The 11777-nt window shown below is 41.7% G+C and overlaps 1 protein-coding gene across 2 annotated transcripts in view; it reads left to right on the forward strand.

Annotated features, from left to right (window-relative positions):
• The first annotated feature begins 287 nt into the window (after window positions 1-287).
• Window positions 288-11777, forward strand: part of LOC102423460 (selection and upkeep of intraepithelial T-cells protein 10-like) — a 31130-nt gene continuing 19640 nt past the window's right edge. The window contains exons 1-2 of one of the 2 annotated variants that reach the window (XM_023752668.1): window positions 288-672; window positions 4526-4633. In XM_023752668.1, the coding sequence (XP_023608436.1) occupies window positions 366-672; window positions 4526-4633 (415 nt within the window). In that variant the 5' untranslated portion in view covers window positions 288-365. The remainder of the gene's footprint in view (window positions 673-4525; window positions 4634-11777) is intronic. The other variant, XM_023752669.1, reaches the window with a different exon arrangement.

Below are 11777 nucleotides of genomic sequence, written 5' to 3' on the forward strand. Positions count from 1 at the left end.
TAATTTCACACCTCTTCAAATCTTTTGCCCATTTTAAAAACGACATTTGTCTGTCTTAATTTATTTATAGCATTTTAAAAAATATTCTGGACTCACTCCTTTCTCAGATATATTATAAATGTTGTCTAGTCTGTAGCTTCATTTTTTTTTTTTACCTTCTACATGTTGTCTTTTGTTGAACAAAAATTAACTTTCATAAAGTCAATCATCTCTTCCATGGTTAATACTTTGATGCCCTGCTAGCTTTGGTGGTCGTCCCTGCCCTATTTGTGGTCATCACCATTAAATTTATGGTGTACTCTACCAGCCACAGAGAATGAAAAGGAACATTTACTTCTTTATTCTTGAGTCCACACCAATAATTAATGTCAATTCTCCCTCTTCCTCCAGCTCTAGGATTGGATATACAGATTAATGTTCATGCTCCTGACAGTAAAGGGCTCGTGGTGGAGTGTAACTCAGGAGGGTGGTACCCACAACCCCAGATGAAGTGGAGAGACAGCAGAGGGAATGTAGTTCCAGCCTCATCAAAAACCTTCTCTGAGGATGGAGCTGGATTATTGCACCTGAAGACAAGCGTTCTTATAAAAAACAGTACCCATGGACCTATCACTTGCTGCTTTCATAACCCAGTTACTAGTCAAGAGAAAAGGGCAAGTATTGTCCTACCAGGTGAGTACCTGTGGCTTGGTTCTACCAAGGAAGAATGGTTTTCGTCAGTGTGACAAAATAAAGATAAAATTAGGTGAAATAACAAACGAGAAATTGCTTTATAAACAGTGAACTGCTGTAGACATGCAACATTTAAACCTTATTAAGTATCTAGACACAAGGAAAATACCAGATGCTGAGGGAGCCTGTTCTTAAAAATGGAAGGAACTGTAACTATTTTAAAAAAACACCTTATTCTGTTTAGCATCTCAAGGCTTCAAAAGTTATATGTCATTTGACTGGTAGATTCACTATTTCTAGCTTTATGAACTTGGATGTCATGTAACCTACAAGACCATTGATTTTCCTCATTTAGAGACATTAACGTATATTTTTTGAATTTGAAATAAAATAACGCAAGTAGGCTTTATAAGACATAAAGCAATATGTAGAATTAATCTGATTTAAAAATTATGGATGTCATAAGTGGACTCTATTACTACCTTGTGAAGAAATAGACATGTAGCCGAAACCAGTTTGGCTCAGTGGATAGAGCGTCGGCCTGCGGACTGAAAGGTCCCGGGTTCGATTCTGGTCAAGGGCATGTACCTGGGTTGCGGGCACATCCCCAGTGGGAGATGTGCAGGAGGCAGCTGGTCGGTGTTTCTCTCTCATAGATGTTTCTAACTCTCTATCTCTCTCCCTTCCTCTCTGTAAAAAATCAATAAAATATATTTAAAAAAAAATAGACATGTAGAAAAGTCCATTATTAAAGATTCAGCAACTAATAAGTGATATATCCAAGATTAGATTCCAACTCCTCACTCAGTATCCAGGGCTATTTTTCTCTGGTACAGGGTGGGTATGATCAGAGAGGTTAGCTGTAAACTGTAAAACTGTATTCTTTGTGCTTCAGCCTGTGACTAGGTCTAGTCCCCAGACAAATTAAGATGGATGGAAAGGACAAGAGGTAGGCAGAGTGAAAGGATTCATTTTAAGTAAGAAAACATCTTAACTGTTACACAAAAACCCTGCCCCCATCAGCAGTTCAAACACAACGGAAATCATCAGATAATTCATGTGGCAGTACTCCTTCATAGTAACTCAAACACTCAGGTTCATGTGGATTGTTGGCCATCAATCCCCTTAAAGATCTTGAAAACCTGTTGATCAAGCAAAACTAAGTTTATTAGACCTAAGGCCATAAGAAAGAACATCATCTTTACATTTATAGCATTCTAGAATGGGTAATTAGGTGAGGATATTTATAATTTTAGAGCCTTTAAAATTTTTAAAAAATATTTTTGTATTGATTTTAGAGAGGAAGGGAGAGGGAGAGAGAGATGGAAACATCAATGATTGGAGAGAATCATTCATTGACTGCCTCCTGAATGCCCCCTACTAGGAATTGAGCCCAAAACCTGGACATAGGCCCTGACTGGGAATTGAAACATGAGCCCCTAGTTCATAGGTTGGTGCTCAACCACTGAGCTATGCTGGCCCAGCATACTGGGTGATTTTAAAGTAAGTCTTGCAAGCTGAGAAACTAGTTAGAATTTGCAGTTTATAATATCACTAGAAGCCCAGTGCACGAATTCGTGCATGGGAGGGGTCCCTCAGCCTGGCCGGCCATCAGGGCTGGCTCAGGGATGGAGCACCACGGGAGGTTGGCCAGCTGTGGGAGGTTGGCTGTGGTAGCACACTGACCACCAGGGGGGAGCTTCTGTGTTGAGCATATGCCCCCTGGTGGTCAGTGCGTGTCATAGCTACTGGTCAGTCATCTGGCTGTCTGGTCATAATGGTAACTTAGGCTTTTATATATATACTAGAGGCCTGGTGCATGAATTCATGCACAGATGGGGTCTGGCTGGCCAACCCCATCAGGGCCAATTGGGCAGGGCAGGCAAGGGGGAAGGACAGCGGGCGGTTGGCTGGCTGGCCCCACCCCTGGTCAAACTCCTGGTCAAGGGGACAATTTGCATATTAGCCTTTTATTATATAGGATAGATAACTTTGGATTAGTGAGCATAGCAATATGAAGGTCTTGAAGTGAGTCTTGATGAATTCATCATTAGTTTTGTTAAATAAGCTATTATAGTTATTACCTCCCAGGAGCATGCATTTCCTGGAGGCAGTAGCCAACTTATTGTTGTTTGCTTTCAGTTGCATAGTATAGGGACAGGAAAGATGCCTAGCACCAACATAGTTTACCACAAGAACAGGAAATTGATTTGTTGTGGTATTGCTTAACATAGGGACAGGGAATTATTTTGGTTTCATTTCTCAAGGGGGACTATTGCTGAAAAGGAGAAAGAGAGGGCATTCCCTGAGGGACATCATCAGTGTCTACCAGAGGGACTTTGGATGTGATCTCAGGTCAATTGTAGCCTATTGTTACAGTGCTCCTGAAGAGTAGGTCACTGTTTAACTAGGTCCAATTCACAAAGGCTTAGTTTTAGGGAATTACAAAATGTTCTTTTTCCTCATAGTCATGGAAGTATAATTAGGATGTTGATAAATAAATCTTGGAAGCCCTTTTCTCCTGTTCATCAAAACCTCACTTTATGTGCTTGCATCTCTTTGTAAACAAAAATTAACTCCCTTAGTTAACTCACAATTTCAATTTTCTCTTTTACTTCATGAGAGACTTATTTTTGGTTTCCCTTTCAAGCCTACATTTATATTATGAGTCATTCAGAAATCTTGGACTAGTTGACCTATTCAGTGTTGTTGAAACTGAAGTCTAAATGTAGAACCTTGGATCCCATGTCATGTTCTTGTGGATTTTTTTCCATTTGAATAAAAATCTTTCATAAAATGAAAGAGCAAATTCTGTCCCAGTGATGGCCAAGTAAGGGGTGAATGATATACCTTGACAATGGAGCTGTTATTTTTATATGTCATGTATTTGTTGTTGCTAAAATTCATGTGTCCCTCAAATTCCAATTGTTTGGTGCCAAACCCTGCTTTACTTCAAACTGGTTTTTAATTTACTACATTGAGATATTTATTTTTGTGTTCTGCATCTGAAAATTACACTATATGAAGGTATTGCCTGTATGCTTCTATACTTTGTTTTTATCTGTTTCCAAGTTCATCTTCTTCATTCTCTGGGAAACAATACTTGTCTCTTTTTATAATATCTCATACACAAGGCTTTTTGAACCCAGGTCACCAGTGATTGGTACTTAATGGTACTAACTGCTGCTATAGTGCCTACTACCACCAAACAGAGCAAATGCTGATATTGCACTTTCCCTATTTTCTGCACTTTGAGGACTTTCATGCTCTATCACCACTCAGAAATTTTTAACCTTAAAAATATATATTTTTATTGGGATATTGAATGTTTACTTCTGGGAAAATTTTTCTATCACATTGGTCCTAGCCTGAAGGGAATTTAAACATTGAATGTCAAAAGACTTTCGCAGTTTTATTTCTGAAGTTTCAGAGCTCTTATATGTATATAAATATTTTAAACTTCCTAGAATTTTACCAGGGGCACTTCTGATCCAGTTCCACAGCCATTGGCTTCCCCAAATCCCCCATATATTGTGGTGCCCAGGACCCCGTCCTGTAATTTCCCTCATCTCATAGTTTTGTCCCCTGGAATATAAGAACAGAAGTAGAAAGTTATTTCTCCATTCAGTCCTGTTCCGTCCTTGCCCAATAACTCCCAAATCCTGGTCTTTCCCCTAGTCCAGCTACACATGCCAGTAGCCCTCGTCTGAGCCCAGAGTGCTTACATAGTACAGGGTGTAATAAGGGCCATAACTGGGTATCCTGCTTCCTTAAAGCAATATTGCATGCCCCTTGGAGTCTTGTGATCCTGCTGCCCTACTTATCAAGACTTTCATTTTGCTCTCTCTCTCAGATATCCTGTTAACATCGAAGTATATGTCGACAATGTTGCATATAAAGTCGTGGCTCCTGATATATGTAGTACTCTTTGCTCATTTTCTTCTGTGTTTGAGATTAAAAGGTATTTCATTGTTATATTAAATGCTTAGAGAAGGTTCATACAAAAAATGTGTAAACTTGCACATCTGAATCTATCTCACTGCTATATTTGCCAAAGAAGGTCTCAATGTCTTTAGTTATGCTTCAGGTTAAGCTGCAATTCTCCCTCATGTGGCTCTCAGGCTGCTGCTATAGTGCCTATTACCATCAAACAGTATTTGGCCCTGATCCCTACATAGCCATCATTACTTATTTCCCAACACTTGGAATTTCAACAATATTAATTCTGTTCACTTTCATAGGCAACCATAGATAGACTTAGCACTCAAACTGTTCAGAATATTTTACTTTGATAGCAAGAGGAAGAAAAATAGATGAACCAATATCCAGATTATTTGGTCCAACTTAGTCTCCTCTTACTCCTTCTTTTGTGCTTCCTATGAATCTAACTTAGATATATTCTCTTTCTTCCTCATTAGAGGTAGGAAATAGAATCTTAATTTCAGGGAACTGAGGGCATAGGGCAGAGTAGGTATCAGGTATATTTGAGAATAACCTCTTAAGTATTTGACCTTAGGAACTTCACACCATACAAGGTGAATAACTGAAGTGATAAATTATGACATCAAATACTTGATATACAAAATATTTCCTAAAGGAAAAGAGTTGTCATATTTCTAGGCTATTTTGGATGGAGGAAGAGAGGGACTGGGAGATTTGGGGAGATTACTTAATCTATAGTGACATATACAATTCACAAGACAAAGTGCTTTTTGAGAGCTCTCATAAAAATTAGATTTATCTCTGATTCAGGAAACATAAGGCTAAAAAAGAAAAGACAATTTGACTTGCTCAATTTATAAAGACCTGCATAACTTTGAATTAGTAGTTATCATGTGCCAGCAGATGTGATAAACACTTTGTAGTAAATATCTTATTAACTTCTCCAAACAATCCTATGTGGTAGGTTCTATTTATTTTCAACACTTTTAGATGAAGAAATTAAGGATCCGAATTTTTAGGTGAATTGTTCAAGCTCAAACAACCTATAAATATAGAGTCAGGATTGGAAACTAGATATTTTAAATGCCAAACACTTTGCTTCAACCATTGTGCTCTTCTTCATGTTGTATATGGGTATCAAGACACCTTTGCATTCTTGGAGTGATGGGAAGGTCACTAACTCATTAGACAGTTTGACTTATTTATTCATTTATTCAACAAATTTATATTGAGCACCTCCTAGAGCCACTATTCCAGATATTGACAATACAGTAAGGAGGTGGGAGCCAAGAGTCTTTGTCTTCATAGACCTAATTTTTAGTGTAATGTGAGAAAATTCTTCCTTTTTGAACTTTCTTGTTAGTAATTGCTGGTATTTGTTGACTTAACAAATACAGTATTTTTTCTGCCTGACTTGTATATTTTTTTACTTTAAATATATTTATTTATTTTTCAATTACAGTTGACATGCAATATTATATTATCTTCACATGTACAATCCAATGATTAGCCCCTATATAACCCACTGCGGGGGGGGGGGGGGTCCCTCAGCCCCACTTGTGCCCTCTCACAGTCTGGGACCCCTCGGGAGATAACGACCTGCTGGCTTAGGCCCGCTCCCCGGTGGCAGAGGGCAGGCCCAATCCCTAGGTGCAGCCCCTGGTCGGGCTCAGAGCAGGGCCAATTGGGGGGTTGGGGCGCCGCCCCCTGTCACACTCAAGGCAGGGTCGATGGTGAGTTTGCCGCACCGCCCCCTGTCATGCACAGAGCAGGGCCCATCAGGGGGGGTGGGGCTCCATACCCTGTCACACACAGAGCAGGGCCGATCAGGGGGTTAGGGAGCTCCCCCCTGTCATGCATAGAGTAGGGCCGATAGGGGAGTTGGGGCACTGCCCCCTGTCACACACAGAGCAGGGCCGATCAGGGGGTTGGGGCACTCCCCCCTGTCATACTCAGGGCAGGGCCCATGGGGAGGTTGTGGCTCCACCCCGTCACACACAGAGAAGGGCCGATCAGGGGGTTGGGGAGCTCCCCCCTATCAGGCACAGAGCAGGGCCGATCAGGGGTTGGGGCGCCTTCCCCTGTCACACACAGAGCTGCAGGGCGATCAGGGGGTTTGGGCTCTGCCCCCTGTCATGCTGCTCCAGGGGCCAGGAGGCCTCGCTGCTCCGCTGATCCCGGTGCCAGGAGGCCTCGCGGCTCCACTGATCCCGGTGCTGGGAGGCATATTACCCTTTTACTATATAGGATAGAGGCCTGGTGCTCGGGTGGGGGCCAGCTGGTTTGCCCTGAAGGGTGTCCTGGATCAGGTGGATGAAGCCACTTGCGTTGCCTGGCCTGCCTGGAATAGGAGATGATCACTGTTTGCGCTGGTCACGCCCCCCTCCAGGGTGGGGGTCCCCACTGGGGTGCCTGGCCAGTCTGGGTGAGGGGCTGAGGGCCGTTTTCAGGCTGGTGGGCGACTGAAGCTCCCAACCTCTCCTTTTTTTCTTTTTTTTTTATTCTTGGATTTATTTACCTTCTATGGCTGTCACTGGAACTGAGAGCCGGTTTTCTCTCTGAGGCTCAGCTCCAGCTCTGAGACCTCGGCTGCTGAAAGCAGGTATCTGGTTTGTTTGGGTTCTATAATCGAAACACTGTTTCAACTCCAGCTCTGAGGCCCGGCTGGCTGAAAGCAGGTTTCTGGGTTTTTTTTTAGCTTCTATAATTGCAACAATGTTTCTTAAACTGAAAGCTCAGAGGCCGGCAGCGGCAGGCGGGGAATGTTGGCTTCCTCCATCACTGGAGCAAGCAAGCCTCCTGTTTGCTTCAAGCTGCCTGGCTGCCGCCCGCCATCTTGGTTGACAGTTAATTTGCATATCTCGCTGATTAGCCAATGGAAAGCATGTCGGAGCTACGGTTAATTACCATGTTTCTCTATTATTATATAGGATAAGTGATCACCATGATAAATCTAGTACCCATCTGACACCAAACATAGTTATTATAGTACTATTGACTATATTTCATATTCTGTGCTTTATATCCCCATAACTATTCTGTAACTACCAATTTTTACTTCTTAATCCCTTCACTATCCTCCAACCCCCTTTTTAGTTTTTTGAGGAAACTCCATACTGTTCTCCACAGTGGCTGCACCAGTCTGCATTCCCACCAGCAGTGCATGAGGGTTCCTTTTTCTCCGCATCCTTGCCAGCACTTGTCATTTGTTGATTGGTTGATGATAGCCATTCTGACAGGTGTGAGATGGTACCTCATTATTGTTTTGATTTGCCTCTCTTGGATGATTAGTGATTTTGAGCATATTTTCATATGTCTCTTGGCCCTCCTTATGTCTTCTTTCAAAAAGTATCTATTTTGGTCCATCACCCATATTTTGATTGGATTGTTTATCTTTCTTTTGGTAAGCTGTATGAATTCCCTGTAAATGTTGGAGAGTAAACCCTTATCGGAGATGTTATTGGCAAATATGTTCTCCTATGTAGTGGGTTTTCTTGTTGTTTTGTTGATGGTTTCTTTTGCTCTGCAGAAGCTTTTTATTTTGATGTAGTCCCATTTGTTTATTTTCTCTTTAGTTTACATTGCCCTAGGAGCTGTGTCGGTGAAGATATTGCTTCGGCTTATATCCGAGATTTTGCTGCCTGTGTATTTCTCTAATATTTTTATGGTTTCCCAACTTAAGTTTAAGTCCTTTAACCATTTTGAATTTATTTTTGTGTATGGTGTAAGTTGGTGGTCTAGTTTCAGTTTTTTGCATGTGTCTGACCAAATTTCCCAGCACCATTTATTGAAGAGAATGTCTTGTGTTCTTGCCTCCTTTGTCAAATATTGAGCATAGTGGTTTGGGTTGATTTCTGAGTTCTCTATTCTATTATACTGGTTTACTAGAGGCCCGGTGCACAAAAATTTGTGCACTCGGGGCAGGGGGTCCCCCAGCCCGGCCTGTGCCCTCTCACAGTCTGGGACCCCTCGGGAGATAACGACCTGCTGGCTTAGGCCTGCTCCCAGGTAGCAGAGGGCACGCCCAATCCCTAGGTGCAGCCTCTGGTCAGGCTCAGACCAGGGCAGATTGGGGAGTTGGGGGCGCCGCCCCCTGTCATGCACAGAGCAGGGCGGATCGGGAGGTTGCGATGCCACCCTCAGTCACGCTCAGGGTAGGGCCGATTGGGGGGTTGGGGCACCGCCCCCTGTCACACTCAAGGCAGGGTCGATGGGGAGGTTGCGGCGCCACTCCCTGTCACGCACAGAGCAGGGCTGATCAGGGGGTTGTGGCCCCGCCCCCTGTCACACACAGAGCCACAGGGCGATCGGGGGTTTGGGCGCTGCCCCCTGTCATGCTGATCCCGGTGCCGAGAGGCCTCGCAGCTCCGCTGATCGCGGTGCTGGGAGGCATATTACCCTTTTACTATATAGGATAGAGGCCTGGTGCACAGGTGGGGGCTGGCTGGTTTGCCCTGAAGAGTGTCCTAGATCAGGGTGGGGGTCTCCACTGGGGTGCCTGGCCAGGCTGGCTGAGGGGCTGAGGGCTGTTTTCCGGCTGGCGGGTGACTGAAGCTCCCAACCGCTCCTTTTTTTCTTTCTTTTTTTTTTTTATTCTGGGCCAGCTTTAGCTCTGAGGCCTCGCTGCTGAAAACATTGATACAATGTTGCAGTCAGGCTGGCTGAAGCCCGGTTGACTAACGCAGGTTTCTGGGGTTTTGTTTAGCTTCTATATTTGCAACATAGTTGCTTAGAGTTGCAGCTGAGAGGCTGGCAAGTGCGGGGAATGTTGGAGTCCGCCATCACTGGAGCATGCAAGCCTCCCTGTTCGCTTCAGTGCATGGCTGCCGGCCCGCCATCTTGGCTGACAGTTAATTTGCATAAGGGATATGCTGATTAGCCAATGGGAAGGGTAGCGATCGTATGCTAATTACCATGTTTCTCTTTTTATTAGTGTAGATATGTCTGTTCTTGTGCCAGTACCAGGAAGTTTTGAGGACAGTGGCTTTGTAATACCTCCTGATATCTGGTATTGAGATTCATCCTACTTTTTTCTTTCTCAGGATTGCTGCAGCTGTTCTTTTTTTTTTTTGTGTGTGTGTGTGTGTGTGTGTGTGTGTGTGTGTGTGTGTTTTAATTCCAGATGAATTTTGGAGAGTTCTTTCTAGATCTGTGAAATATGCTGTTGGTATTTTAATGGGGAGTGCATTGAATCTATAGATTGCTTTGGCTAGTATAGACATTTTAATGATGTTTATTCTGCAAATCCATGGACACAATATGTTCTTCCATATGTTTATGTCTTCCTCTATCTCTTTTTTCAACATCCTGTAGTTTTCTGAGTAGAGTTTTTTTACTCCTTAGTTAAGTTTATTACTAGGTATCTTAATTTTTTTGTACAATGGTAAGTGGGATTGTTTTTTAAATCTCTCTTTCTGTAAATTCACTATTGGTGTATAAAAATGCCATAGATTTATTGGCATTAATTTTGTATCCTGACACATTGCGAAATTCATTTATTAAGTCTAATAATTTTTTGATGGAGTCTTTAGGGTTTTCTATGTATAGCATCAAGTCATCTGCAAATAAAGACAATTTTACTTTTTCTTTTCCAATCTGGTTGCCTTTTATTTCTTCTTCTTGTCTGATTGCTTTGGCTAGCACTTCCAGTACTATGTTGAACAAGAGTGGTGAAAGCAGGCATCCCTGTCTTGTTTCTGTTCTTAAGGTAAATGGTTTTAGTTTTTTCCCATTGAGTATGCTGTTGACTGTATGTTTGTCATATAAAGCTTTGATTATGTTGAGGTATGATCCTTCTATTCCCACTTTGCTGAGCATTTTTATCAGAAACGGGTGTTGGACTTTGTCAAATGCCTTTTCTGCATCAATTGATATGAGTATATGATTTTTGTCTTTCATTTTGCTTATGTGATGTATCACATTTATTGATTTGTGGATATTATACCAGCCTGCATCCCTGGAATAAATCCCACTTGGTCATGGTGCATGATCTTTCTAATGTAATGCTGGATCTGATTTGCTAGAATTTTATTGAGGATTTTAGCATCTACATTCATCAGGGATATTGGCCTGTAATTCTCTCTCTTTGTGATGTCTTTATCTGGTTTTGGGAATAGGGTAATCCTGGCTTCATAGAAAGAGCTTGGAAGTGTGCCTTCCTCTTGAATTTTTTGGGATAGTCTGAGAAAGGTTGGTTTTAGTTCTTCTTTGAATGTTTGGTAAAACTCCCCTGTGAAGGCATCTGGTCCAGGGCTTTTGTTTGCTAGATGCTTTTTGATTACTCTTTCAATTTCATCAGTAGTTATTGGCCTATACATGTTTTTTGATTCTTCATGATTGAGTTTTGGAAGCTTGTATTTTTCTTGGAATGTGTCCATTTCCTTGAGGTTGCCCAGTTTGTTGGAGTAGAGAACAATCCTTTGTATATCAGTGGGGTCAGTTGTTACTTCACCTCTTTCGTTCTTTATTTGGGTCCTCTCTCTTTGTTTCTTAGTGAGCCTGGCTAGAGGTTCATCAATCTTGTTTATCCTTTCAAAGAACCAGCTCTTGGTTTCATTGATCTTTTGTATTGTTTTTTTGGTCTCTGTGTTGTTTATTTCTGCTCTGATCTTTATTATTTCCCTCCTTCTGGATACTATGGGCTTTTCTTGTTGCTCGCTTTCTAATTCTTTAAGTTGCAAGGTTAGATAATTTACCAGTTTTTCTTGTGTTTTTTGTTTGTTTGTTTGTTTGTTTGTTTTTGAGGTAGGACTGTAGAGCTATGAACTTCCCTCTCAAGACTGCTTTCATTGTGTCCCATACATTTTGGATTGTTGTGTTTTCATTGTCATTTGTTTCCAGGATGCTTTTTATTTCTTCTTTGATCTCTTTGGTAACCGAATCATTGTTGAATAGCATGCTATTTAGCCTCCAAGTGTTTGATATTTTTTCATTGTTTTTATTGTAGTTGATTTCTAATTTTATGCCATTGTGATCTGAGAAGATGCTTGATATGATTTTTATCTTCTTAAATTTGAAGAGACTTTGCCTGTGTCCTAATATGTGGTCTATCTTTGAAAATGTCCCATGTGCACTGGAAAAAGAATGTATATTCTGTAGCTTTGGAGTGAATATTCTGAAGATGTGAATTAAGTCCATTCTGATCTAGTGGAGTCATTTAGGAT

The sequence above is a fragment of the Myotis lucifugus genome, unplaced genomic scaffold (genome assembly GCF_000147115.1).
Source record: "Myotis lucifugus unplaced genomic scaffold, Myoluc2.0 scaffold_37, whole genome shotgun sequence".
Lineage (NCBI taxonomy): Eukaryota > Metazoa > Chordata > Mammalia > Chiroptera > Vespertilionidae > Myotis > Myotis lucifugus.